The sequence below is a fragment of the Aspergillus foveolatus genome (genome assembly GCF_047715535.1).
Source record: "Aspergillus foveolatus strain CBS 279.81 unplaced genomic scaffold BDW70scaffold_1, whole genome shotgun sequence".
In the NCBI taxonomy this organism is placed as follows: Eukaryota; Fungi; Ascomycota; class Eurotiomycetes; order Eurotiales; family Aspergillaceae; genus Aspergillus; species Aspergillus foveolatus.
In genome coordinates this window covers 1235887-1260203 of record NW_027396065.1, presented here as the reverse complement: position 1 = coordinate 1260203, position 24317 = coordinate 1235887, and the positions used below count along the sequence as shown (strand labels likewise).

Sequence of the window (24317 nt, the reverse complement as noted above, 5' to 3'; positions counted from 1 at the left end):
AGCCACTGAACCAATCAACTCGCCTAACCCTGCTCTCAAACATAGCCGGTCAATTCATCTACTGCTCAACTCGGAGTGTTTCCCGTCAGCTATCAATAAGGTTTTGCGCTGTTGGCTTCCTTGCAGTCGTCACACAGTCTAGCAGTTCCTGCACAAACAGCATCAGAGCAAATTAAAGCACAAAAAGCAACTTCACGATTTAAGAGGTCGACTGAGAGCTGAGGAAGACATGCCGAAAGCCGCTTGACAATTGAACCAGTTCGAATCAGTGATACCTACCTGCAGTTCTTGCCTCTACCGAGTGCATTCCATACAAGCCGGCCTGTCCACGCTTGCTCTCTTCAGTAAGGAAGAGACGCAATACAGCTATCCCTTCTTGAATCAAGCGAGATCTCGAGAGTTTCAGCCACATCAGCACAATGTTCAAACGACCAGCGTTTCTGCAGAGTCGGCGACATGAAGAGCGCAGCGGTGATTGGTCGGCGTTTCCTATACGTCAACTCTTCGTGCTGGGTGAGTAGATTCCTATCAAAATATGGACAAAATTCCAGCTGCCCTTGGGCTCCAGCTTAATTGAGAACCCCCTTTTTTTTTCCCTCGCAATGCGAAATAAAATTTTTGGTTGTTGTTCGGGTAGCGACTGCGACTGACCGTTACACAGCGCTTTGCCGCATCTGCGAGCCAATCGCCTTCATGTCGATTTTCCCGTACGTCTATCACATGGTGGAGTCGTTCCATGTTACAAGCAATGATCGCAAGATTGCCCTCTACGCTGGTTTGATCACCTCGTCCTTTACATTCGCGGAATTCTCCGCCGGTATGTTTTGGGGTCGCATGAGCGACAAGATTGGTAGAAAGCCGGTCCTGATCATGGGCCTGGTTGGAACAGCCATTAGCATGGTCGTGTTTGGGTTCGCTCCTAATTTAGCGACTGCCATGATTGCCCGAGCGTTAGGCGGTCTCCTCAACGGGAACATTGGGGTTCTCCAGACAACTGTTGCAGAGATTGTCACCGTCAAGGAACATCAGCCACGCGCCTACTCGATCATGCCGTTCGTCTGGTGCTTGGGGTCTATCATTGGGCCTGCAATGGGTGGGGCGTTGTCACAGCCATGCGACAACTATCCCTGGTTATTCTCGGGCGAATCCATATTCAAAAAGTTCCCGTTTCTGCTGCCCAACTTGGTCTGTGTTGTCGTTCTGATGACTGGGATCGTGGTTGGGTTGCTGTTCCTGGAGGAGACTCATCCGGAAAAGAAGTATCGTCGTGACCGTGGGCTGGAGCTGGGCAATTGGCTGATTGGCAGATGCTGGGGTTCTCGCGTGCAGGCTGCGGAGGAGCAAGATGTCAAAGCGGATTCAGCCGATGCAGGCTATTTTGACGACTACGACGAGGTTCCTCCGCCAGCTTATCGGAGCACGGAAACTTCCCCCCGTTTGGGCCCAGTAAGGGAAGTCGATGACCTGGCTGTGGATGACGACCTTGAAAAGCAGATGACCGGTGGGAAACCCAAGGCCTTTACGAAGCAAGTTATCTTCAACATCGTCGGATATGGGATCCTTGCATAGTAAGTCTGACCTTCGGATGCAACTTGAGGACTAGCGACGGGGGTGTGCGCCGATGTTTGCGTTCACTGTATGCTGACTCGGACAATAGCCATAGTGTTTCCTTCGACCAACTCATGCCCGTCTTCCTGAGCACGCCCAAGTCCAAGGAAGATGCCGTCTTACCCTTCAAGTTTACGGGCGGTTTAGGATTGTCGACCAAGACTATCGGCCTGATGCTGGCAGTGCAGGGCGTATACTCCATGATCGCGCAGCTCTGGCTGTTCCCGTTCGTCGTTCGCCACTTTGGGACCCTGCGCACCTTTCGCTTCGTCCTCCTCGTTTGGCCGCCGCTTTATTTACTAGTCCCATACCTGATCCTCCTACCCGAGAAGCTTCAAATGACCGCCGCATATGTCGCCCTGATCTGCAAGATTACCTTCCATGTCATCGCCTTCCCCTCCACTGCAATCCTGCTTGCCAACGCAGCACCCTCCTCGAAAGTCCTCGGGTCTATCAACGGCGCCGCCGCTTCGACAGCCAGTCTCAGCCGCGCCTTTGGCCCGAGTGTAACCGGGTTTCTTCATTCCAAGGGTCTTGACAGCGGATACTCTGTCATCTCGTGGTGGGCTTGCGGTATTGTCTGTCTGATCGGTGCCATCCAAAGTTTCTGGATGGAGGAGTCCGAGCCCCAACGGTTCATTGATGAGAAGAAGCCTGAGCCGGACACGTCTCACACTAGGAATGTCTTGCGGGGTTCATTCGCTGCAGACAAGGAAGACGGTACTGCGGATGAAGTCCGGAGACTGCTTTCCTCAGCACGGACCAGTGTCGACGAACTGGAGGTTCCCAGCATAGCCGCCGACTTGAGGCCAGTACGGGGTTAATCCGCGTGCAGGTCTGCGCGTCACCAACGTGCTTGCTATTTTTGTTTTACTTTGATGAACATTTTATCATTCCATCTCCGTCTTATACCCGGCGACCACGTTGTTAGCTTGTTTTCTTGTTCGCTTTACTGTCGTTACTTTTCAGCTTCGCTTGTTCTCTCTGTTTGTTGAGTCTCGCCTTACTTCCCCTCTTCTCTTCCCTTTCTTTTTATTTATTTTGTTTTGTTTTTTTTTTTTAGATCATGACTTAAGACTGGGCGGCGCTTACATAGACTGGATTTGGATGCATGCATGTACCGGGAATCAAAAGCATGAGTGAGGTGTCTCTGTTGCGTTCATTTCATTCTGGGAGGAATCATTCTATCGGGGCATTTGTGGCCGGATCTTGTCGGTGTTCATGATTGTTCCATGCATCCGGGCGGCTGTTTGTTTTTCCAGCTATCATCCTACTACTACCATGTTTGAGAGCACAATTTCATAGATGCGGGGGTTCGTCTTGTGAACTCTCTTCCATATTTCCCGATACATCTGTTTGCTACCAAAATATCTTCTGAACCAGCGTAGTAGCCAAAGCACATCTGCATCTCCGCTCTCACAGCCGAGCACAGCCATCATCGAAAGTGCGGGGTTGATCCGATAACACTCGATACTAAGGCAGGTACTTTCATTCAAGCATTCTGGACATTGGAACCCAACGTTGGATAGGAGGATCATGATAGTCAATATATGGAATTGATATGCTATCGAGATCTCAACGACTGGCTGGCTTTGACTCGATCGCATCTTCAAATAAACTGGAAATGCGTCCCGCACTGCTTATCAGTAGCCAATCAAGCGCTATTCATAAATACACGTGATATATTGTGAATTCGACATACATCGCTCGTTCACCTCTGACGGCATCGGTCAGTCGCTTTGGATCAGGGCAGCTCTCAGCAGTTTCCTATCACAGTCTGCATTTATTGCTACTGTATACGTACTACCATCATTGGACCCACGATCTGTTCAAGGGGACCGTTCAAGCTTGGACTAGGCCAACCGAGGTACTACCTTAGTCAACCCCCACGCATATCTTTGTACCAGAGATTACAGCCCGCCAGAGAGATCTCCCAAATCAAAATCTCCACCAGCAGGGCTGTCGCAAACTGCCAGACTCAGTGTCAGCGGTCTCATTCCTCGCTCCTGCGTATCTCCATCCCTCTCCACTTCTCAGCTCTTTGGCATCGTCTTTTTTTAGCTGAATCTGTCTCTGCTGTTGGTGACTGCAGGCTTTCTCCAGTCATGCGCTGCGTCTGCGCTTCACATTGCCGCCAGAATCGCTCTCTGCCCTGACCATTGTTTCGGAGAATTAAAGGAGTGAATGAAAAAGAGCCCACGCGATATTACGGCAATATCTCTCGAGCTCTCAAGCGCCAATCCTCATCTCCTCACTATTTTACAGGCTCGTGTTTGAGCGCTAGACTAGCAACGAACGACATACCTAATCAATCGCCTACATGCGTGCTGACCAACCTCGGTATACCACAGCAGCTTTCTTTTCTGCGTACATTCATCACGGGTCTTTCAGTTGAGACATGGTGGTACTTTCGAGCCACCGGTCATTATATCCTTTTTCGTTATGCTGAATCCCAGTACCTCAGATATCCACACCTCGACCACGGCCGTTGGAAATGGGAAAAAACGACCACACCCTATAGCCGATTCGGGTTCTGCTATGCCTTCAGATCCATCGGCGCAACAACTACCACATCCAGTCAATGAAGGTGCCGCTATCCCGTCAACAGCGAATTCGTCCTCTTTCCGAAACGTCTCCGCTTGCAATCGATGTAGGCAGAGGAAAAACAGATGTGACCAACGACTGCCACGATGCCAAGCCTGCGAGAAGGCAGGGGTTCGTTGCGTCGGTTACGATCCGATAACAAAACGTGAAATTCCCCGCAGCTATGTCTACTTCCTTGAGTCGAGGGTCGCGTACCTCGAAAAGGTACTGATGGATAACGGGATTGAGTATAATGAAGCTGTGGCATTCGATGAGGAGGAAGCTGTGAAAATCGAAGCGGGGTATGAAGCATATGCGGGCTCGGCGAACGGACCAGCTGCGGGCGAAATAGCCGCGCAGGACGGGAGTAATGACAAGTCCGTGCGGATCAAGAAGGAAAAGAATGGGCCTCTTGGGCTGGAAAAGGCTTCGCGATATGACCATGACCCGGAGGTGAAGCAGGACGCCGACACAGAAGATGGCTGGCGGATACAGAACCTCGTTTCGAATATTGGGATGGTTTCGGTCCAAGGGACCTCGGATCCGCGATATCTGGGTTCAACGTCTGGCATTTCTTTTGCCCGGGTTGTATTTGCTGCGGTGAAGAGTTCAGTGCCTGGAAACTCATCGGAACGTGGTCCATCGCGCCCAAAGGAACGTCTACCGCATAGCGCCACGGGTACGGAAGGAAGCACCACGCGGGACTCGTTTTTCGGGCTGCAGACACGGCCGATGATGAAGTGTGCAGCATTTCCGGACAGGGAACTGGCCGAGCGGCTGGCCGACCTCTATTTCGAACATGCCAACCCGCAGATACCCATTGTACATCGTGTTGACTTTATGGAATTGCTCGACCGTACGTATTCCGTTGACGAGAAAAGCCGCTCCCCTCGCAGTCTGTATTTTCTCAATATCGTATTTGCCATTGGATCTGGAATTATATTTGAAGATAAACCAGCAGAAGATCAGAAAGAAGGTCGTGATCATTCCCCCTCTGCAACCAAGAGACAACGCCTGTCAAGTCGTCAGTATCAGCCAGAAGAATATCATGCCTCTGCCATTGTTCACTTAGAGTCGTTCTTGTCGACTTCTCCAACCACTGATGGTTTTGGTGCTTTGGAGGAGCTTCAGGCAGTCCTCCTCCTCGCAAGTTTTGCTCTGCTTCGCCCCGTGGCGCCTGGCCTCTGGTACATTGTCGGGGTTGCAATGCGTCTCGCAGTTGACCTTGGTCTTCATTATGAGGATGGAGCAGGCATCGATGGACCTGAAAATGACAATATGAATCGTACGAATAACAAGGATGGCGAAAAGGCGAAGCTACGCATCGACGACCACGAGCGAGGCCGCCGAGAATGGGTGCGCGACTTTCGTCGGCGATTGTGGTGGTGCTGCTACAGTTTTGATCGTCTGGTCAGCTGCTGTGTCGGTCGTCCGTTCGGCATCAGTGACCAGGCCATAAGTACCGAATTCCCATCCATTTTGGAAGACAAATATATCACTAAATCTGGGATAATTAAAGCCCCAGAAGGAGCTCCCAGTTATAAACATTCTGCCTTTCATTATTTCAAGCTGCGCGTGCTGCAGTCGGAGATTCAGGACGTTCTGCAGCATCAGCAGGCCCGATTCGCCCGACAACGAGGCCCACCCGGCGCCAGGAGCTTCATGCGCCTTGATGTCGTGTCACCCTTCCTTCAAGGTTTTGACTCGTTCCGATCATGGCGGAGGGACGTTGATCGGCGATTGTTGGAATGGAAGAATAGTGCGCCGATGCCTTCGGAGAATGGTGTGAGATTTCCACTTGAATTCCTGGAGTTGAACTACTGGCAGGCGGTCATCATGCTCTATCAGCAAAGCCTCACCGTTCCGGCTGAGTTGGCTGATGAGCTTTCCCCTGCTGAGGATGTTTCCAGTCCGTCCTTTTCTCAGGTAGAAGAAGAGGACGAACATGATATCTATTACAAGGTTGCTGAAGCTGGGCAAAAAGTCATACGGATATACCGCCAGATGCATCGTGTGCGTTTGGTTAATTATACCTATCTAGCTACTCATCATATTTTCATGGCAGGTAAGAAATGCTGCTTTCTCCAGGCTGGTTCAGGTGCTTACAAACTCTAGGAATTTCATTCCTGTATGCTATCTGGCACTCGCCATATGTGCGGAGTCGTCTGGTATGTCCCCTTCGTTCCTTGCACTTCCGCAGACCCTAATGTCTTATGTAGACACTTGATGAAGTGGACTTCACGGTCCTAGCAGCGACGTCAGTGCTTAGGGACCTCATGCACAAGTGCCCACCCGCAGAAGCTTGTCGTGACGCATTCGAACGAATGAGCAAGGCCACCGTCGAAATGAGTCTTTCTACAACTGGCTTTGGGCCACAGATTGAACTGAACCGGATGCAGACTAGCACTAGCGGGTCAAGACAGTTTAATGCAACGCAATCCAGATCAAGGCCATATTCGCGACAGCAAGCAGAGCAACGGCAGCGACAGAGCGCATCTCGGCGACAGTTACAAATGAGACAGTCTCGGCCTGTACCGAGATTCGATATGAACCTCGAAGATCTCTTCGGCGACAACCGTACAGTCGCTGAGAGGCAAGGTGGTGGTGGCATGGGAAAGCCAGCCCAACCCTACCCTGTCTCTGAGACTTCGGATCCTAATTTCGCGCGGCCACAATCCCATCGCAATCCGTCTATGGAATACTACGGCCCCTTCGAGAACCCCGTCTCGCCACAGCAGCCCCAACCACAGCCGCAATACTACTACAACAATTCCCCCCAGCAGAGCGGATCACCCGGCAGCGTCGTTGCGGCCAGCGGTATCCCACCATACCAAGTAACACCTACAGAGCAGGAAAACCCCTCGGGCATGGGTCTTGATTATTTGGATTATGATCCAACAGGAATCGAGCGCCAGCTGTCCCTGGGATCTGAAGAGAACTCGGACTTTAAATTCCAAGGCGGCGCACAGTCACTGGGCCATGGAGCTGGCCATAATTTCGGGATTGATCTAGGTTTCGGCATGGCCGTTGATTTTCAGCATGATTGGAGTGAAAATGCCAATTATGATCTACTTGAGGGTTATTTCTTCGGTGGAGCAGGCGCCACTGGACCGGGGCATGGGCATGGGCATGGCTCGGGTATATAGATTTTCTTTCTTCTTCATCATCTTTTACTCCTGGATATACTCTGTGTCGGGTTGCCTCAGGCTGCTTCTTGTTTACGGTTCCTCACGGGCAAGGAAAGGGCAGGTTATCTATATTAGGAATTGGGTGATAAAAAGGACCAAGGAAACGATTTGATGAAGTCATTTTTGTTACTCTTGAATACTTACTATATCATTTGATCTCATGACTGTTAATAGGTTGGCATTAGTTTTAGGAGTACATACATTTATGCCACATCCATGTGAGGTCAGGTTACAGCTCGCCATAAGCATGCCCAACCCCAGGGTCGTCATCCTCCAATGCCCCAATGCCGACGACTTCTACTTTTCGAGGCCAATGGTGATGCGAATTGGGCAGCAAGCGAAGCTGTGGGCGATTTTGCTGGCGGCAGACTGACCAACATTCCTATTCTGATTCCATCTTTTCGATTAGCAAGGATCCCCTTCCAGCCCCTCAGACTCTTTCTGCCCTGTGGCTGATTCGATCTTGATCCTGCGGACAGCGCATTCATCTAGTGTCCTCTCGCTCAGACCTGCGATCCCTTTCTCTCTTTTTCGGTCTGCTCTATTAACTAGATACAATTTACCGAGTGGAGGCTTCGATAATTTACTGTCGTCGGTAAGTCCCATGATCGACCGTTGCTCCTCCGACCCTCCCAGATTCCCCTCTCCGCGCTAAGCAAAAAAGTCCACGCGAACTGATCAGGTCCACTGCCCCGGCTCAGCACAGCTTCTTCAAATTCAGGTTCAGCTCGTCCTACGGGTACGTCCTTCCGTCGTGGTCACTCTGCTTACTGCTCTGTTGCCTACGTCGAGTTTCCCTCGCTTCCTTGCGACTCTTGAGCATCGTCGTCCCACTTTGTTCTGGCCGAGGTTCGCTTTATCATTTATCGTTAAGTGACAACGAAGACATACTGGACGGGAAAGGAAAGATTGCATCAGCACCTTAGGTATCTTATAGGATACAGGAAGGGAAACGTCGATATTGACGCGCCGCATACGCTAAACAAAGGACGGGGATAAACAGACCGCCGTTGCTTCACATCGCTTGGTATTTTCACCCAGCTGAATGCTGGAAGGAAAAGGAATATGTATGGCTGACTTGTTTTGTTATAGGACGCGTAGGCTGAATTTGCCTGTTCTCAAACCGAGCGCTTTTGGTGCCGTCGAGCCGTCGAGCTGTCGAGCTGCCACATTCTATCCGTTAATCAACCGTCCTTCTCCCCCCGCGTCCGCCGCTCTTCCACCTTTTTCACTTCACAAGCCACCCTTTTGTCAGGTCATGTACAGCAGGAGTAGACAAGCACCAGGCTACAGTGGCATACGCTCTTTAATAGTCACCGAGACATTAATTGCTCCTTAGCTGGCCGGTGAGTCTCGTCCACAATGGTCAAGCTAGATGTGCGGAGAGACTACTACGCAGACTTGGGTCTCACGCCTAGTGCAGACGCCGAGGATATCAAGAAGCAGTTTAGGAAGTTAGGTGAGGAAAACATATGGAGATAGCGACGGAGAATGGCGAAGTCGAGCGTGTCTGACGTTGGTTAGCTCTGAAATATCATCCCGATCGGAACCCAGGCAGGGAAGTGGAAGCGAATGCGAAATTCCAGGCGATCCAGGCAGCTCACGAAATTTTGATCGATCCTCACCAGCGGTTGAAGTATGATACGGATAGATTGCGAAATGGCTACTACGGGCCTACCAAACCTAGTCCTCGAAAGGATCCCACAACAAGTTATTCAGCCGCGAGGCCGAATACGAAGGCGAGCTTTACTGAACGCCCCAAATCGTTCCATCATGGTCCTTCTACGGGTGCTCAGAGGTACGCCAGCTATGCAAGGGCTGCACCAAAGCAGCCGTGGGAGAAGGCCCCCGATCAAACGCAGACTCGTGCGGACGCGTATCGGGGGTTCCAGGAGATGAAGGGGAACGCTATGCCTGGGTGGTCGTCTTTTGATCCTCGCGGACGCGCAGGCCAATCCGGTGCTGGCCCAAGACCGACTGCTACAACGAATGGCTCGTCTGCGAGACCGAAATCCGCCTATGAGCATGTGTACACTAACATTAAGCCTTCGGCTGCCGATTTCACATCTCAGGCTCAATCTGCGAAGAAAAAGCAAGGGTTCGCTCCACGGGCAGCAGGTGGTGACGAACCGATGGCAGCAAACACAGCGTCGTATAGAAGTGGCACCCGGGCTGATCGTTTCAGCTTCGCAGCAACCCCAACTGCAAAGAAACCGGCTGCTGGATTTGCCAGCGGCGCAGAGAATGTGGCCACTCCCGAGTTTGAGAGGACGAGAAGTACGTATGCCACCACGGGAGGCGAGAAGACGTTCTTCTCCAGCTCTATGCTTGGACGCTCAGGCAGCGCGCGGACCTCGCCGAAGAACACGAATTCGCGTCCTCATACGAACCCGCCGAGCCCGGATCCTCAACAGAGTGGACGACATCGTAGCGCTAGCCCGAGCCTGAGGGCTGATGGGGCCCCGAGCTATGATTCTACAAGCTCGAGTGATCTCAGCGAGGATGAGGATACGTTCAAGCCCAAGGCGGTGCCGAAAAGTCGGCTTCGGCAGCAGCAGAAGTTTTCTAATATTCGTAGCACTAATGGACTGTTTTCTGGCGCTGGTGAGTTTCCTTTATTCGCTTCGAGACACTTTGGTTATGCTAATATTGATCCAGCGCACGATTCTGACTCTGCCAGCTCAGCGAGGAACAATTCCGACTCACCGGTATTCTCTAAAAAGGCTGACTTCTCGTTTGCGAAGGACTTCCCTCAGAATGGGACTTTCAAGAGCAGCAGCCACGATGACTTAAAAAAGTCTAGTCGTAGAACGCCGTTCGGCAACTCTCCGAGTGCGAATAATCGTGGCCGAGCATCAACAAGAGATGGCTCGCAGAGTACCGCTGATCACACCCCGAAACGCGAAACATCGAACTCGGAGCCGGAAGCTCAACAGCAACAACCTTTCTCGGAGAAAAACTTCTTGGCTAATGATTGGGTGGCGGCGTTCCAATTCAAGAACATGTCGGATGCCCTACCGACTAGCGATACCTCTCAAAGACAGCCAAATTCTCAGCGCACCCGGAGTCCTCGAAAGCAAGCTAGACCGGGGGTCAGAACGTGGACTACTCCACAGCAAGCCAGCGTCGCAACAGAAGCTGAGGAGGCTAAATCAACAGTCGGAGGCACCGGCCCGGCGCCTGGTATTGACGGAGAGGCAATGGATCTTGACGACGAGTCTCCGGCCAAAACCACCAGTGCAGCAGCGGCGCCTCAGAAGCCAAACAGTGGCAAAGAAAAGATACACCCATCATCTTCGAAATCACGGCCGACTTCAAAATCCGGAGACAAGAACACTGCTGGCGGAAATTCGAATCCCCTGAACTTGAAGAATCTTGGCGGTGTGTTCCCCTTCACCGCTACAAATAGCGGTGGCCTTGATGATCTCAAGGACATCTCGTCTACTCTCCCATTTGAGTCTCGGCCCAAAGCACCAAAGACATCAAAGAGCGACACACATCCCCGAGAATTGGTTTGCCCTAACCCACCCAAGCGCCCGGAACCCCCACAGCCTGTCCCAATAAGTGCTGGGTCAAAGGAAATGGCGATACCACGCGCGGCACTCGATCGGTACATCGCCGAAATGAACGTTTATATTCGCGAATGGGGCGCTTTCGACGGCCGCATGGTTGGCCACTTCCTCTCCCGCCACAAGAGCAACCAGACCGAGATGGCACCCAACTGGCTCGGCGGAATCGGAGACTCAGTTCGTTTAGGCCTCGCTGATGAAACAGGCGGGAAAATCTCGGGCGATGAAAGCGACGATACTACAGTGGGTGCAGGCATTGGTACCGGTTCCACGGCTCGACGGGGCTTCACCTCGTATAAGAACGCGCTCATACAGGATGAGAAGGTGTTGAAGCATTGGGAGGTTGCGAGGGAGATGCACCTGGAGTGTGTGCTGAAGTTTGGACAGATGAGAGAGTGGGTGAGAAACGGGGGGAAGATCATTTAGCTTTTTTGTTTCTACAGGAATACCTTTGCATGGGATGGCGCTGGGTTGCGTTCGGCTATACCTATGATTGGCCTGGATTCTGGTGTATCATATCTCGGTTCTAGACATGGTTCTTGCCACGATTTATATGAGATTTACTAATTTTCGCACCGGCGTCAAAGAGTCGCCTAAGTATATGCGCTTTTGCTCAGGCGCAAAGTGTGTTTCGTCCCGGGGTCGGGCTACGGCGGCTATTGCTGTAGTGGAAAGCCTACCGAGCTCTTGTAATATCTCGAGCCATTGTATGGTCGGTACTTTATGGACTCTATAGCATTGTATATCCCCATGCAATCCGGGAGCTCAACTGATACAGCCCTAAAGCAAACCCTACCCCTAAGCCCTACTTTGCCTCCGAAAACCGGAGAACCTGTTTGCAGTCCCAGTGGCGGGGCCCATCGCAAATCGGCCATGGGCCCTTCACCCCTCCGTGGGGGGGTTCTTTCCCTGGCCGGCCTGTTACATACAGTACCATATTCTTAAATCTATTAACCAGTAAGATGTAGTATAATACAATACCGGTACATGAGTCACGGGCGAGGCAGAATTATATGTACTGTCATCCGCAATTCCCCTCCGTCCCTTTTTCTGGCTTTTGGTCTTTGACGGTCGCGAAGTTTTCGCCGCTGCTCCAATCACTTGCGAGTGATTTCTGTTTCGATCTCTCTCTAGATTGCCGGTCAATTACTGTGAGTTTCTTTTCGCCAAATGGCTTTTTTGTTCGCTCCGTGGGGTTTTGGGGTTGCGCAATTGGGTTGTCCATTCCGAGTCCAGGCTAACTGCGTACTCTTTTCTGTAGAGAACTCGTTCATTCGATTTGACCATAGACGGACGTCATTATAATCCGTTGCATAATGGCTGTCACAATTGTTCTCGGTAGCCAGTGGGGCGATGAAGGTGGGTTATACATTGCCCGTCGAAGATACTTGAGATATGTGTAAGTTCTGATCGAGAACAGGAAAGGGAAAAATCACGGACATGCTGTCGCAGGAGGCGACGCTCTGCTGCCGTGCTGCTGGTGGTCACAGTAAGTATACTTTCCCCCGTACTGCCGTTCAATTTGACGGCGCATAGCTTGCATAGCTGATTGTGGACAGACGCCGGCCACACTATCGTCCACGGCAACGTAACTTACGACTTCCACATTCTCCCCTCCGGTCTTGTTTCAGATAAGTGCATCAACCTCATCGGTGCGGGAACTGTCGTGCACGTCCCTAGTTTCTTCAAGGAATTGGCGGCGTTGGAGGCAAAGGGTTTGAAAGGCGCCGCGGCCCGCGCCTTTATCTCGGACCGCGCTCACGTCTGTTTCGACCTGCACTCTGTTGTCGATGGTCTTGAGGAAAAGGGACTTGGTGGCAGGAAAGTTGGCACGACTGGTAAGGGCATTGGGCCTTGCTACAGTGACAAGGCTTCAAGAAGGGGTGTACGTGTGGGGGAGATTCTGGACGAGGAGGTCTTTGAGCGGAAACTAAGGACTTTGCACGCCGGATACACAGCTCGATTCGGCCAATTGGACTACGATGTTGAAGAGGAGATTGCGCGGTTCAAGGAGTATCGAAAGCTGCTCGTCCCGCACATCGTCGATCAATTGGCATTCTTCAACAAGCACAAGGACTCCCCCAATACCCTGGTCGAAGGCGCAAACGCCCTCCTGCTTGACCTCGACCACGGCACCTACCCCTTCGTGACCTCCTCCTCCACCGGCCTTGGTGGCGCTGTGCAAGCCCTTCATCTCAACCCCACTAGCATCAAGTCCATCATTGGCGTCGTGAAAGCCTACACCACTCGCGTCGGTTCTGGCCCTTTCCCCAGCGAACAGCTCAACGAAGCCGGCGAGAAGCTCCAGAGGGTCGGTCGCGAGTTCGGCGTCACCACCGGCCGCAAGCGCCGCTGCGGCTGGTTCGATCTCGTCCTCCTTCGGTACTCCCAGTCAATCAACCACTACACGGCGCTCAACCTCACCAAGCTCGACATCCTCGACGACTTTGACGAGATCAAGGTTGCTGTTGCCTATACCTTGCCGGACGGCACTCGTCTGGAGAACACCATTCCCGCGGACGCAGAGGTTCTCAACAAGGTCGATGTCGAGTATGTTACATTGCCCGGTTGGAAGAGCAACACCATGGGTGTGAAGAAATATGAGGATCTTCCGGAGAACGCGCGCAAATACATTGAGTACATTGAGCGCGAACTAGGCGGCGTTCCTGTGAAATGGATTGGTACTGGCCCTGCTCGTGACGACATGATTTGCCGTGAGTAGATGAATGGCTTTACGACATTTCTCTACGATTGACAACCTACAACATCCCACTTTTTTACCCCCCCTCAGATCATTGTGGAAAGAAAAGCGACAAAGAGGAAAGAGAAATAGTACCAAATATGATGGAATAGAGCTTTTTATTGTCTCCTAGAGAGAAACGGTATGATCTTTTCGTCCAGTTAATCTTCCTATATATCTTTTATCTACTTTTATTCTCTGTGAGAGTTCATTGACTTGTACAAGTTTTGGAGTTCCAATAAAGCGTGTACGATTTTTGCCTCCATTTTATCTTCCCTTCGGCGATGTCAATCCTGGAGTAGAACGCGCAATGCTTGGAATACTAGATATTCGGCATATGCTCTTTAGTTTTCTTTATTCATAAAAAAATTATGGTTGCATCTAGATCGACTAAAATCAGAGACGTATCCTGAAGAGCGGAGTAACATGGAAAATCCCGATATATAATACAGTAAGAAGTCATGTCTATTATACATCGAACAAAATCTGTAACGTACATGGTATGGTAAACTTAGAAGTTATATCCGTATCCAAACACCCTTCCAGAAAGTAGGCAAGCCACTAAAAAGACATCGGTAGATAACATGGAGTCCAGCCAAGTCGAGTCTATTGACAGTAGACAAAACAAACGAACCGAAAACAAGAGGTGAGTCGAGTAGTTCCTTGTAACGCCGCCCAATGCATTCTCATTTTGAGGTAGGTTTTGTCGTTGCGAAGGGGTGATTAGGTAGTGCTGAACTAGAGCTATTCCATAGTATGAACAGCTAGGGAGCGGTAGAGGGATTGGCTTGGGGTTTATTTAGGCCCACTCATCCTCATTCTTGCGGTTATCGAGCCACTTGTCGAACCTCTCGGCCGAAGGCGTACCATGACGCTCACGGGCACCTGAACCTTGACGACCGGAGTTACGGGCGGCGCGACGATTGGGGTAGAAGTCATTATTGCGGATAGGCCGGCGGTCATTGAACGAACGGCGGCGGTCACCGTAGTTATTGTGGCCTTGCGCGCTATCCTGCCTGTGGCGTTGCGACGGTTTGTAATTTCGGATACTGAACCCGCTCTCTCGGTCGAGGCCTGCCTTTTCAGCCATGGAGCTGGGAATATGTGGTGCGTCTCGGAGGCCGTAGCCATGAATGGCGAGGTTGGTGATAGCCTCGCGCAGCAGGGACCTGTTGCGAAAACTGCCGACCAAGTTGGACAGTTGGGCGAGGCATGTTTCTGATTTAGTAGCGCGGCTGACTTGAGCGAAACCCGACTTCATCTGCAGGAGAGTCTCGGTAGCTTCAGGGGTGGTGGATGGGGATTCCTCAGTCAGGTTAAGGGAGGATATGGTGAGAGTTTCGCGGTCAACTTCGACGGGAATATCTCTGAGCAGTTTCCTAAGAGTGCCCATTTGCTGCTCGTGTATGAAGATCCAGCCTTGACCAGTTTTACCTGCGCGGGCTGTTCGGCCAAGACGATGGATGTAGTCCTCGCGGGTCTTGGGTACACCGATTTGAATAACGTGTGTGACGTTTGGGAAATCCATACCACGGGCGGTAACGTCGGTTGAGAAAAGGATACCAGATTGACACTTTCGGAACCAGTTGGCGACTCGAGTCCTCTGAGCCTGTGTCAGGCGTGAATGGATCTCGCCGAGAAACAGTTTACCGAGAGGATGTCCACTTCCCGGGTCGGCCGGGTCAACGAGTAGCTGATCAAACGCCTCAAAGGCAGTGTTTGTCTCTCTGGTAGAACCGAAGTACACAATAGCTTTGAATGTGCTTCGTGGATCATAGCTCTTCTTGACCAGCTCTAACAATGTTGGCATAGCATTCTCGAGACCTTGCAAAATCACTGCCTTTTGCGGAACCGACATATGCGTGGGGACCTCATCGTCCCGGACGCACTTGACAAATCGGAAGTCGCGCTTCATGGTGCTGCGGACCATGCCCATAACCTCAGGGGCCACGGTAGCTGAGAACATGAGGGTCTGGCGATCAACCTCTGCGGGATCCGGAAGCCGATGTTGAATCTCCATGAGCTCGGGGGCGAATCCTTCGTCGAGCAAGCGATCAGCCTCATCAAGAACAAAGGTGTTCAACTTTGGCGCTCTAACACCGCTGGTGGGATCCGTAAGGAGATCCTTGAGTCTGCCGGGTGTCGCGACAAGGATATGGCAACCCTCTCGTTGAAGCTGATGCAGAGCAGCCCGCTTCATGGTACCACCCACAGCGACCTGTACTTGCAGACCTGTCCGAGCGACCAAGCGTTTTGCCTCAACTGCGATCTGCTCGGCCAGCTCTCGCGTGGGCGAAATGATGATTGCTCGAATATCGATAGGGGCAATTCTCCGGCCGTTGCGGTAACTCGTCTTAAGGAGACTGCGATCGCCAAGGAGCTTCTCAACAACGGGAATCAGAAAAGCAACGGTTTTACCGGTACCGGTCTTAGCCTGAGCCAACCTTGAGAATCAAATTAGCCGTCATTTCGCTCAGAAGGGATCGGTTTAAAGGGCAAACAAACATGTCTCCGCCTTTCACAGACTCAAGGATCGTCCTGCGTTGTACTTCGGTCATGGTCTCCAATTTCATGTGCTTCGTGAGATTCTCCACTAAATTCCGTGGAAGAATGTTTCTTTCTCCCAATTCCGCGAACCGAGTCGGTAGCTCTTCGACTGAGACATTCTGGCTGGTATTCTCCGCGACGGCATTCACTTGGGCCGAAAACCGAGACTGGGCTGAGTGGAACAGTGATTTCGACGTGTATGAAGGCCCGGATATCGATGAGTAGAGCAACTGAAGGGTTTGGGGTCTTGATCGCGCCGACAATGTTCGCGGGCAGGATCGCAGGGCATGGCTCACAGCGGAGCGACGAAAGGCACCCAACATGGTTAGGCCTAGGTAGATGAAGACACGTTCCGACTTTCCCAGAGTTATCAATGTAGAAAGTCACAAAGCAACCGAAAAAATAATTCAAAAGGTGAAGAGTAACTGATGGCGGCGAAAGGAGAAAAAAAAACCAGCCCTTATCTTTGGAAAATATCAACTCCCGGCAGAAAAGACGCTAGCTTGAAGGCGGAGAGGGGCGATACGGCCATGATTGGCTGGGGGACAGGCGCCTCAAAGAAAAGACCAGTGATAGTTGAAGGATTATCGCGATTGATATGGTTGGAGACGAGATTTCTATTAAGCATGATCTGGGCTGAATTCTGGACACTGGCACTGTTCATGTCATTTGCATTTGTCGTGGTGAGAACCCTTTGTGTGGCAGTACGCCACGAAAGTGACTTTCTGCCTTAAGCAATAATATATTTGCACAGCTTCGACCTTCGGCACCGAAGTCTGCCGGATATGCTTTGCTGACTGAAACTTCCCGAGGAGGGATCTGTCCCATATTCTTCCCTACAGAGTCAAGAAACTTCTGAGGTTAGTTCATGGACCATGGCTGGTAGTCAACAGTGGTGTAAATATATTGATATCCACCACGAATCTTGAAGTTGGAACGACTCAGTGCACGAACTTCACGGATTTGGGCTTTTTGGATTCATGCTTCTTGACCGACTGATCTGGTCCGCCATGAAACGCACAGTTGACCTCACCAGCGCCGGAGGATGGTGGTTGTGGTCGCTTAAAGGTCTTCCTCCTCCTTCCAGCAATATCTCCGAGTTCAGATGGAGTCCATCCTCGGCTCTCGGCCAGGACGAAGCGTCACCAACGTTATGTTGGTCAATCAGAGCATATCTTGGTTGATGTCGCGCCACAATGCCGCTTCCGGGTCCAACTCAGGCATAACCACCGACTGAGATCTGCTGTGTCTCCTCGAGAACGTTCTCTGGTGGAATCGTGCTTTATAATCTGCAATCCATATTTTGGTTGTGCCCCGCTTTATCGTTGAGCATGCTCAGAGCTTATAAAGTCAAGGTTGACGGTTGGTAGCCTCCTTAAGCATTCTGATATCATCATCTCCTCTGCAGTTAACTTTCACTTAACCCTCTTTTATCACCTCTCATACACATCATGGCCTCCAACAAAGCCCTTGTCTTCAAGAAAATTCCCGATGGGTACCCTGTTCCCGGTGAACATCTAACCATCGAGCCTGCTGCGTATGACGCAAACGCCGCCGCCCCTGCAGATGGAGTTTTCCTTCAGTCGCTTTACACCAGCTTCGACCCCTACATGCGCGGACGCATGCGTAGCGCAGAGACCAAGTCCTACGCACCTCCCTTCTGCCTCGACAAGCCTATTGAAAGCGCAAGCATCGCCAAGGTTATCCGTTCCAACAATGCTTCCTACAAGGAAGGTGACCTCATCATTGGACGCTTGCCAATCCAGGAGTATGTTGCGGTCGAAAAGGATGAACTGTCCCGCATCCGTCACCTCGAGAACCCACTGGGCATTGAAGACATTCGCGTCTTTTTGGGCGCACTAGGCATGCCTGGCCTGACGGCCTACTCATCTCTTTATGAGATCGGCCAGCCAAAGAAGGGTGAGACCATCTTTGTCTCCGCCGCCAGTGGTGCCGTTGGTCAGCTGGTCGGTCAACTCGCCAAGCACGAAGGCCTCAAGGTTATTGGCAGTGTCGGATCGGACGAGAAGCTTAACTACATCATCAAGGACCTTGGCTTTGACGGAGGGTTCAACTATAAGAAAGAGAAGCCTGCAGACGCTTTGGCTCGTCTGGCTCCTAACGGTATCGACATCTACTACGAGAACGTCGGAGGTGAACACTTAGAGGCTGCGCTTGAAGCGATCAACAATTTCGGTCGCGTCGTTGTTTGCGGTATGATCTCGCAGTACAACAGTGCACCATATCCCATCAAGAACATTGCCTACGTGCTCACCAAGCGACTGACTATGCGCGGTTTTATTGTCGGCGATGCCGGCATGGGCGACAAATACACCAAGGAGCACCAGGAGAATGTGCAGAAGTGGATTAAGGATGGTTCGTTCAAGACTCTCATTCACGAGACGGAGGGCATCGACAACGCGGCTGAAGGGCTTGTCGGCATCTTCTATGGAAAGAACTTGGGCAAGGCTGTTCTGAAGTTTTAACGAGATGTGACAGTTATGACGGCATACTTCTTCCTGAAAAAGCCTGACTCTTGGCATTTGAGGAATGACCGCACCACATTTATTTGATTACAATAATCGCGGTAAAGAAGCCTCGTCTTTAGCATGTAAACTGAATGAATCAATAACATGAAGTGCTTAAACAGAGCCTTTTTTAAAAAAAAAAAAAAGTGTAGACACAGACAGCGCCAGTCTCATGCCCGCCTTTTTGAATTGCCGGCAGGTCGGCCAGGGCCGGATGGGCGGAGAGCGACCGACCAATCACCTTGCTCCGTATAGTAATGGTATAGGTAAGTGCACCCGAACAGACTTCCCGAGGTTACTAGCGGAACGACTTCGACACTCTTTGAAGCATCACCTACAGTTCGTGTTTCTGGTGCCTTGAATAGGAGCCTTTTCTCGGCGTGAATAGCAAAATCGTCACAATGGCTTCTCTCATGCGACAGTCTTGCCTCTCTGCCTTCCGGGCGCCGTTGGCGACTAGGAACACCGTTGGTGTCTCGCAGGTCGTGGCCTTCCACGCCTCCGCGAAGAAGCAGATTCTGCCCCCTTTGCCTCGTGAGTTAACCCGTTATGAATGCTTGCTGCAGCCGTGGAAGGGGTTTGGGAATTTTGGCCGGGCGGGGTACGGTTGCTGAGAATGATGCTAACAATCTGTTACAGAGACCATCCAGGGAACAAGTATGTCTACGAGAAGGACGAGATACAGATATTATCAGGACATGCATGGCCGGCTCGAGATGCTAATCAGCTTTCTACGCAGTGAACGACCCAGCCCCCATCCCTAAACCCCACCCCTCGCACGGTAGCTACCATTGGACTTTCGAGAGGTGCGTCGAAAACATAGCAAGTCGCAGCGGGTATCTCGAACTCTAATATCGCTACAGACTGGTCGCTGTTGGCCTGATCCCTCTCACTATTGCTCCTTTCGCTGCCGGATCTCTCAACCCCGTCACGGATGCTGTCCTCTGCTCGCTCCTTGTTCTGCACTCGCACGTTGGATTCCAGTATGTACACCAACTTCTACTCCATTTCCTTTTGCGAAGATTTAACAGCTTTGAAGGGCCTCTATTATCGATTACTTCCCCACGCGCCGTGTCCCTAAGACCTCCACATTCTTGAACTGGCTCCTGCGCGGCTTCACCCTTACTACCGCTGTCGGTCTGTACGAGCTCGAGACAAACGACGTCGGCCTGACGGAGACCATCAAGCGGGTCTGGAAGGCGTAAAACGGAGCATATATGATTTCTTTCTTTTACCCATCTTCTTTTTTTTTATTTGTCATTTTATATCAGACTTGTTTTCTATGTTAGGCGTCTGCCCCTGTATACTTGCTTCACTGGTAGGCCAACTAAGGATAGACCTGGTTCTGCCGCGAATAAAATGTGACTGTTCCGAATATTCCTCCAGGCAGTCCACTATAGGGTACGAGCGACAAGCTCAATGCAGGTAACAGATGCACCTCCCTATCACCGTGTCCGCGACCTTTCGTGGGCATCAGAGTCCAATCTCTATCCGGTTACTTTCTATTCATAACCAACCCATCGGGTATCTCGAACATTATTCCCCAAACAAAAGGACCGGACATTGATTTTCTTTGAATTACTCCTCATCCTCGTCTTCGTCCTCTCCATCCGAACCCAACCGCTCATCATCGTCTGCCTTGATCAGAACCTTCTCTATAACTCTCAACGTCGTCTTCAACGGCAATCCAATAACATTATCCGCACTCCCCTGAATCCCCTCGACCAAGATGCTCCCCAACCCCTGCATCCCATAGCCCCCAGCCTTATCAGCACCCTCTCTCGTCCTCACATACGCCAATATCAACTCATCCGTCAACCCACCATCAAACCTCACCTCCGTCTCCTCAATCGCTGTCTCAATCGCATAACCTGGATCCCTCGCACTGTTCAGCGGCGCCATCGCCACAATAGCTGTGAAAACTTTATGAGTCTTCGCATCTCTCAGACTTTTCAGCATGGCAATATGATGGGCCTCCGAGCGTGGCTTCTCCAAGATTGCGCCAGACTGCGGCTCCACGACAATCGTATCAGCCGCGAGAATGAGCGCGGGCTCGCCCTTTTCCTCGTTGACAATCTCACGCGCGTAAACATCTTGTGCCTTTTGCGTTGCTGTAGCTAGCACATATTCAATAGGTTGCAGTTCGTGCGAAAGGTCCTCCGCAAAGTTGGATGGGACGACCTCGACATGGGGCAGGCCTAGATAAGCAATTATTTGGCGGCGGCGAGGGGATTGCGAGGCTAGGATAACACGTTTCGTGCGCAATGTCTGGAGAAAGGGCAGAGAGAGTGGCGGCGGCGGTGGTAGGCGTTTTGGTGCCTGCGTCGTGGATTCGTATGAAGGCGGAGGCTCGGTGGGGTTTGTACCAGAGAGGAGGGGTCCTTCCTTTTCTGACATACTGGTTCTCAATGCCTCCTTTCTTGCGGTGTCAGCAAGCGGGAAGTACAGAGTATATTGAATGCAAAATGACTGCTTTGTAGTAAGATGCTGTCGAAAATGAGTTAGTTGACATATGCTAACTTGGCGTACTAGATCTGACTAATTCGGGTAATGGGCGGTGAAGCTTGGCATAAGTATATCTGCTTCTTCAGAAGAGCAAGGCTGGTCAAGGTCGAGTATAATGCGCAGTAAATGGGCCGACGTGCGTTGCAGAGCTGCTGTAGCACTTAAGGTATACAGTACTTAGGGTAATATAGGACTCGAGGGGTAACATGTGCTACATAACAATGTGCTCTATTGGTGTACTTTTGCACAGATTGATAAGAGCTCAGACAGTTTGGCTCCCTAGTCACACAATTTTATAGAGTTATTGGCTAGAGCCTTTATTCTTGGTCAATGATATTGTTATCGTGTCAAATAGAACTGCACTGCGCGTAATAGATAGAAATCCAGATTCGAGGTTCTGGTTCACGGGATATATGATATCATGCCCCCATGCCCAAACGCCGAGTCATTCTGAAACAGTATTTTGCGAGATGATTAGCCTCCCATATTATGTGGTCTGATGACAACAGTAATGCTGAAGGATGAGTGCCCTCCCTACTAGGCGAAAGTAGGACCCATGCCCTAGCTTCCCCGCCTATATTCGTTCACGGTAATTAGCAATATCTTGCCGTTGCATGCAATAAGCAAGGTATCATAGATTATATAAGTCTCGTTTCAATCGCGAGAGGCTGAAAGACGCCACCAGACTTAACTTAGCACCAACGGGCTTCGTATCCAAGTACAGAAACGACAGGTAAATTAGGGTCGCATATCATCACTGACACGACCCCCTCTGCGTTCGATCTCAGTAATGAGGTTCTTGCGCTCTTGGAGTTGGGCGTGGATAAAATCAACAGTCTTCTTTAGGACAATGCTCTCGCTTCGTCCTTGGCCCTCCAAGCCAGGGACGAGCTCCGTAAGTCGATCAAACCCTTCACGGATCGCTGCGCGTCGCTTCTGCTCTGAGGCGATGTGGTTGTTCTTTTTCTCTTGCTCCGTCAAACGAGGTTTGTCCCTCTCGCCGCCTTGTCGGGACGAATTGGTGGGGGTAGATGAAGAGCGATCATGCCGGTCTTCTGCATTTGTTGATCCGCTAGCTGCGATGGGGGAGTACAAGGGCTCAGAGGAGCTTGCGAGGATATGAGGAGGCTGCGCGGAGGGCATGTTGCCTGCACTTCTCGGAAACCGGGGGTGAAAGCGAGCGTAGCAAAAGAGGGGCGGGTCTGATTCTCATGTGACGGGAAGTGTGACTCGGGGAAACAGGGCGACGGTAGAGATAGGTTACAAAGAGATACTGGTGGATATACACGGAGAAAATTAGATAGTCGTCAGGAAGGAATAAAAGAGGGAAAGAAGAAGAGTCTAGAAAAGAAGGGAGTGGTAGACTCGGTGTCAAGTCAGGAACCGTGACATCTCGAATCCTCGAGGCTAGGACCCCTTTAGCGTGCGGAGAAGTCGACTCGTGGCCCTAGTCTCATATTCCTAGCCATGATCTGTCCTGCTATTAATTTCAAGCGATGATCACCTGAATGGCCAATTATTCTGCAATCATAAATATCACAGGACCTCGGTACCAGACGACTGCGAGGGGAGGATATCCTCAAATTTGGCTTCATACTAACACCATTGCCTGCGGAGGAGCCTTGGAGTTAATCCGCACCTCAATTGATTAGGCGAAGCTTGTTTGCTTATTTACCATTTGCGTATGTGACATTCTACGTCTTCTCACGTGTTGAGTTGATGTCTGAATAATAGGATACAACTGGGGCTTTTCACCCTACCCGTGGGCCTATGACCTCATCTCCGCATACCATCTTCCTGACTAGAAAATGCCACCACCTTTGACGTGAGAAGTGGACAGCTTCCTTCAAATACAACATGGACCACAAAGAGCCTCTACGCGGCTCTTGCATGTGTGGACGAAATCAATACCTCATTAGGATCCCTGACAATGTCACTGATCACGCCCGGGTCTACTTCGACACCGGCCGGGACAACCGTACGTCGTTGCCCACGTTGTGTGAGGTCTTCCCACCTAACTCCATTGATGTCTAGGGAAGTCGTATGGTACACCATTAACTGCATGGCTTCGAGTTCCTCTGGACTGGTATGAATCCCATACCCAATCTTTCTTCCCCGACGAGACGCATGGTAGCATCCGCCGCATCTTCACTCCGCACCATGCGCCGCACACGCAAAGGGTGTTCTGCGGCTTCTGTGGGTCGCCCCTCACATACTGGAGTGAGGATCCGCGGGAAGAAGCTGATTTTATGTCTGTGACTATTGGGAGTCTTTATGGTGACGACCAGCGAATTCTGGAGGACATGCATCTTCTTCCGCGGTGGGAAGAGCCCGAGTCGCAAGATATATCTCCGCCAGCCGCGGAACAGACATCCTCTACTTTGGCCGCGGATGCTCCTACTTCTCAATCGGCCGTCGTTGTGCCGTCTGGTGTTTTCACGGAGGGTCTCTCTCGGACTTACAGACATGGAAACACCGACGGGATCCCCTGGTTTGAGGAAATGATCGAAGGCAGTGGGCTGGGCAGGCTGATGAAGGCAAGATACGGCGTCGGTGTGAGTGGTGATCGATCAACCACTATAGAATGGGGAATCAGTGATTGGACAATCACAGCACCGGAATCGGAGAGCCCGTCTAGCCAATCTGGCGGGAAAAGGAAACGTGGGGAGCATATTGGTAGAGAAGATATTTAAATCCTCAGATACCAGCGAAGTCTCTACTCTTGGAATGAGATACTTCATATACCCTAGCGTTCTCATCTTAGCCCTATATCTAGGAATAAAAAGATTGACATGTACAGAAACTTCAAGCCCTCAGTGGACCTCCTATAAGTATTTAAATATTCTGAACAGTTGAAAGAGCTGCACAATGACAGAATGAGTGATCAAACATACATAAAAGGTGTTTTAAATGTGCTGTTCTCTGGCACATCACAACATCATTTCCTAAAATGGTATTGCTTCACTCACTCCTCAAAATTTACTAGACCTACTTGCATGAAATATGCTACTCTCTACTTCTTTTCACACTGTGGGCTGAAAGGGTTAGC

The 24317-nt window shown here is 51.0% G+C and overlaps 10 protein-coding genes across 10 annotated transcripts; 7 read left to right on the top strand and 3 right to left on the bottom strand.

Moving 5' to 3' along the window:
- Positions 1 to 419: 419 nt before the first annotated feature.
- Positions 420 to 2432, top strand: BDW70DRAFT_155226 (MFS transporter; the record flags this gene model as incomplete). The annotated part of the gene is made up of 3 exons (XM_073740005.1): positions 420 to 513; positions 662 to 1568; positions 1658 to 2432. 3 exons carry the CDS (start codon positions 420 to 422, stop codon positions 2430 to 2432), a joined length of 1776 nt encoding a protein of 591 aa, XP_073601370.1.
- A 1475-nt stretch (positions 2433 to 3907) lies between these two features.
- BDW70DRAFT_165633 (Zn(II)2Cys6 transcription factor) lies at positions 3908 to 7399 on the top strand. Its single transcript, XM_073741791.1, has 3 exons — positions 3908 to 6256; positions 6307 to 6359; positions 6411 to 7399. Exons 1-3 carry the CDS (start codon positions 4051 to 4053, stop codon positions 7335 to 7337), a joined length of 3186 nt encoding a protein of 1061 aa, XP_073601369.1. The 5' UTR covers positions 3908 to 4050; the 3' UTR covers positions 7338 to 7399.
- Positions 7400 to 8531: 1132 nt separating this feature from the next.
- On the top strand, positions 8532 to 11446 carry BDW70DRAFT_5326 (DnaJ domain protein). The gene is made up of 3 exons (XM_073744222.1): positions 8532 to 8838; positions 8904 to 9983; positions 10038 to 11446. The coding sequence occupies exons 1-3, from the start codon at positions 8742 to 8744 to the stop codon at positions 11372 to 11374; spliced, it is 2514 nt and encodes an 837-aa protein (XP_073601368.1). The 5' UTR covers positions 8532 to 8741; the 3' UTR covers positions 11375 to 11446.
- A 527-nt stretch (positions 11447 to 11973) lies between these two features.
- adB (adenylosuccinate synthase ADE12) lies at positions 11974 to 13851 on the top strand. Its single transcript, XM_073744211.1, has 4 exons — positions 11974 to 12099; positions 12210 to 12307; positions 12369 to 12437; positions 12508 to 13851. The coding sequence occupies exons 2-4, from the start codon at positions 12265 to 12267 to the stop codon at positions 13668 to 13670; spliced, it is 1275 nt and encodes a 424-aa protein (XP_073601367.1). The 5' UTR covers positions 11974 to 12099; positions 12210 to 12264; the 3' UTR covers positions 13671 to 13851.
- Positions 13852 to 14364: 513 nt separating this feature from the next.
- BDW70DRAFT_5309 (DEAD/DEAH box helicase) lies at positions 14365 to 16726 on the bottom strand. The gene is made up of 2 exons (XM_073744215.1): positions 16194 to 16726; positions 14365 to 16132 (listed from the first exon to the last, which is right to left on the bottom strand). Exons 1-2 carry the CDS (start codon positions 16556 to 16558, stop codon positions 14488 to 14490), a joined length of 2010 nt encoding a protein of 669 aa, XP_073601366.1. The 5' UTR covers positions 16559 to 16726; the 3' UTR covers positions 14365 to 14487.
- A 648-nt stretch (positions 16727 to 17374) lies between these two features.
- Positions 17375 to 18878, top strand: BDW70DRAFT_5307 (MDR family NADP-dependent oxidoreductase). Its single transcript, XM_073744214.1, has one exon. The coding sequence runs from the start codon at positions 17687 to 17689 to the stop codon at positions 18719 to 18721; it is 1035 nt and encodes a 344-aa protein (XP_073601365.1). The 5' UTR covers positions 17375 to 17686; the 3' UTR covers positions 18722 to 18878.
- Positions 18879 to 18932: 54 nt separating this feature from the next.
- On the top strand, positions 18933 to 20142 carry BDW70DRAFT_126207 (CybS family protein). The gene is made up of 5 exons (XM_073735054.1): positions 18933 to 19297; positions 19403 to 19420; positions 19503 to 19569; positions 19627 to 19746; positions 19803 to 20142. Exons 1-5 carry the CDS (start codon positions 19165 to 19167, stop codon positions 19966 to 19968), a joined length of 504 nt encoding a protein of 167 aa, XP_073601364.1. The 5' UTR covers positions 18933 to 19164; the 3' UTR covers positions 19969 to 20142.
- BDW70DRAFT_5283 (nucleotide diphosphatase) lies at positions 19933 to 21374 on the bottom strand. The gene has a single exon (XM_073744203.1). The coding sequence runs from the start codon at positions 21158 to 21160 to the stop codon at positions 20342 to 20344; it is 819 nt and encodes a 272-aa protein (XP_073601363.1). The 5' UTR covers positions 21161 to 21374; the 3' UTR covers positions 19933 to 20341.
- A 219-nt stretch (positions 21375 to 21593) lies between these two features.
- Positions 21594 to 22633, bottom strand: BDW70DRAFT_126203 (uncharacterized protein). Its single transcript, XM_073735053.1, has one exon. It carries the CDS (start codon positions 22409 to 22411, stop codon positions 22007 to 22009), a length of 405 nt encoding a protein of 134 aa, XP_073601362.1. The 5' UTR covers positions 22412 to 22633; the 3' UTR covers positions 21594 to 22006.
- Positions 22634 to 23015: 382 nt separating this feature from the next.
- BDW70DRAFT_126202 (uncharacterized protein) lies at positions 23016 to 24045 on the top strand. The gene is made up of 2 exons (XM_073735052.1): positions 23016 to 23246; positions 23303 to 24045. The coding sequence occupies exons 1-2, from the start codon at positions 23126 to 23128 to the stop codon at positions 23959 to 23961; spliced, it is 780 nt and encodes a 259-aa protein (XP_073601361.1). The 5' UTR covers positions 23016 to 23125; the 3' UTR covers positions 23962 to 24045.
- Positions 24046 to 24317: the final 272 nt, after the last annotated feature.

Excerpts from the sequence above, each read along its gene's own strand:
- BDW70DRAFT_165633 (XM_073741791.1), top strand. The coding sequence starts at position 4,051 with ATGCTGAATCCCAGTACCTCAGATATCCACACCTCGACCACGGCCGTT. Across the intron at positions 6,257-6,306 it reads TCATCATATTTTCATGGCAG|GAATTTCATTCCTGTATGCT; the intron begins GTAAGAAATGCT and ends TACAAACTCTAG. Across the intron at positions 6,360-6,410 it reads CATATGTGCGGAGTCGTCTG|ACACTTGATGAAGTGGACTT; the intron begins GTATGTCCCCTT and ends TGTCTTATGTAG.
- BDW70DRAFT_5326 (XM_073744222.1), top strand. The coding sequence starts at position 8,742 with ATGGTCAAGCTAGATGTGCGGAGAGACTACTACGCAGACTTGGGTCTC. Across the intron at positions 8,839-8,903 it reads GAAGCAGTTTAGGAAGTTAG|CTCTGAAATATCATCCCGAT; the intron begins GTGAGGAAAACA and ends GACGTTGGTTAG. Across the intron at positions 9,984-10,037 it reads TGGACTGTTTTCTGGCGCTG|CGCACGATTCTGACTCTGCC; the intron begins GTGAGTTTCCTT and ends ATATTGATCCAG.
- adB (XM_073744211.1), top strand. The coding sequence starts at position 12,265 with ATGGCTGTCACAATTGTTCTCGGTAGCCAGTGGGGCGATGAAG. Across the intron at positions 12,308-12,368 it reads TAGCCAGTGGGGCGATGAAG|GAAAGGGAAAAATCACGGAC; the intron begins GTGGGTTATACA and ends GATCGAGAACAG. Across the intron at positions 12,438-12,507 it reads CCGTGCTGCTGGTGGTCACA|ACGCCGGCCACACTATCGTC; the intron begins GTAAGTATACTT and ends GATTGTGGACAG.
- BDW70DRAFT_5309 (XM_073744215.1), bottom strand. The coding sequence starts at position 16,558 with ATGTTGGGTGCCTTTCGTCGCTCCGCTGTGAGCCATGCCCTGCGATCC. Across the intron at positions 16,133-16,193 it reads TCTGTGAAAGGCGGAGACAT|GTTGGCTCAGGCTAAGACCG; the intron begins GTTTGTTTGCCC and ends TTGATTCTCAAG.
- BDW70DRAFT_5307 (XM_073744214.1), top strand. The coding sequence starts at position 17,687 with ATGGCCTCCAACAAAGCCCTTGTCTTCAAGAAAATTCCCGATGGGTAC.
- BDW70DRAFT_126207 (XM_073735054.1), top strand. The coding sequence starts at position 19,165 with ATGGCTTCTCTCATGCGACAGTCTTGCCTCTCTGCCTTCCGGGCGCCG. Across the intron at positions 19,570-19,626 it reads TACCATTGGACTTTCGAGAG|ACTGGTCGCTGTTGGCCTGA; the intron begins GTGCGTCGAAAA and ends ATATCGCTACAG. Across the intron at positions 19,747-19,802 it reads CACTCGCACGTTGGATTCCA|GGCCTCTATTATCGATTACT; the intron begins GTATGTACACCA and ends ACAGCTTTGAAG.
- BDW70DRAFT_5283 (XM_073744203.1), bottom strand. The coding sequence starts at position 21,160 with ATGTCAGAAAAGGAAGGACCCCTCCTCTCTGGTACAAACCCCACCGAG.
- BDW70DRAFT_126203 (XM_073735053.1), bottom strand. The coding sequence starts at position 22,411 with ATGCCCTCCGCGCAGCCTCCTCATATCCTCGCAAGCTCCTCTGAGCCC.
- BDW70DRAFT_126202 (XM_073735052.1), top strand. The coding sequence starts at position 23,126 with ATGGACCACAAAGAGCCTCTACGCGGCTCTTGCATGTGTGGACGAAAT. Across the intron at positions 23,247-23,302 it reads CGACACCGGCCGGGACAACC|GGAAGTCGTATGGTACACCA; the intron begins GTACGTCGTTGC and ends ATTGATGTCTAG.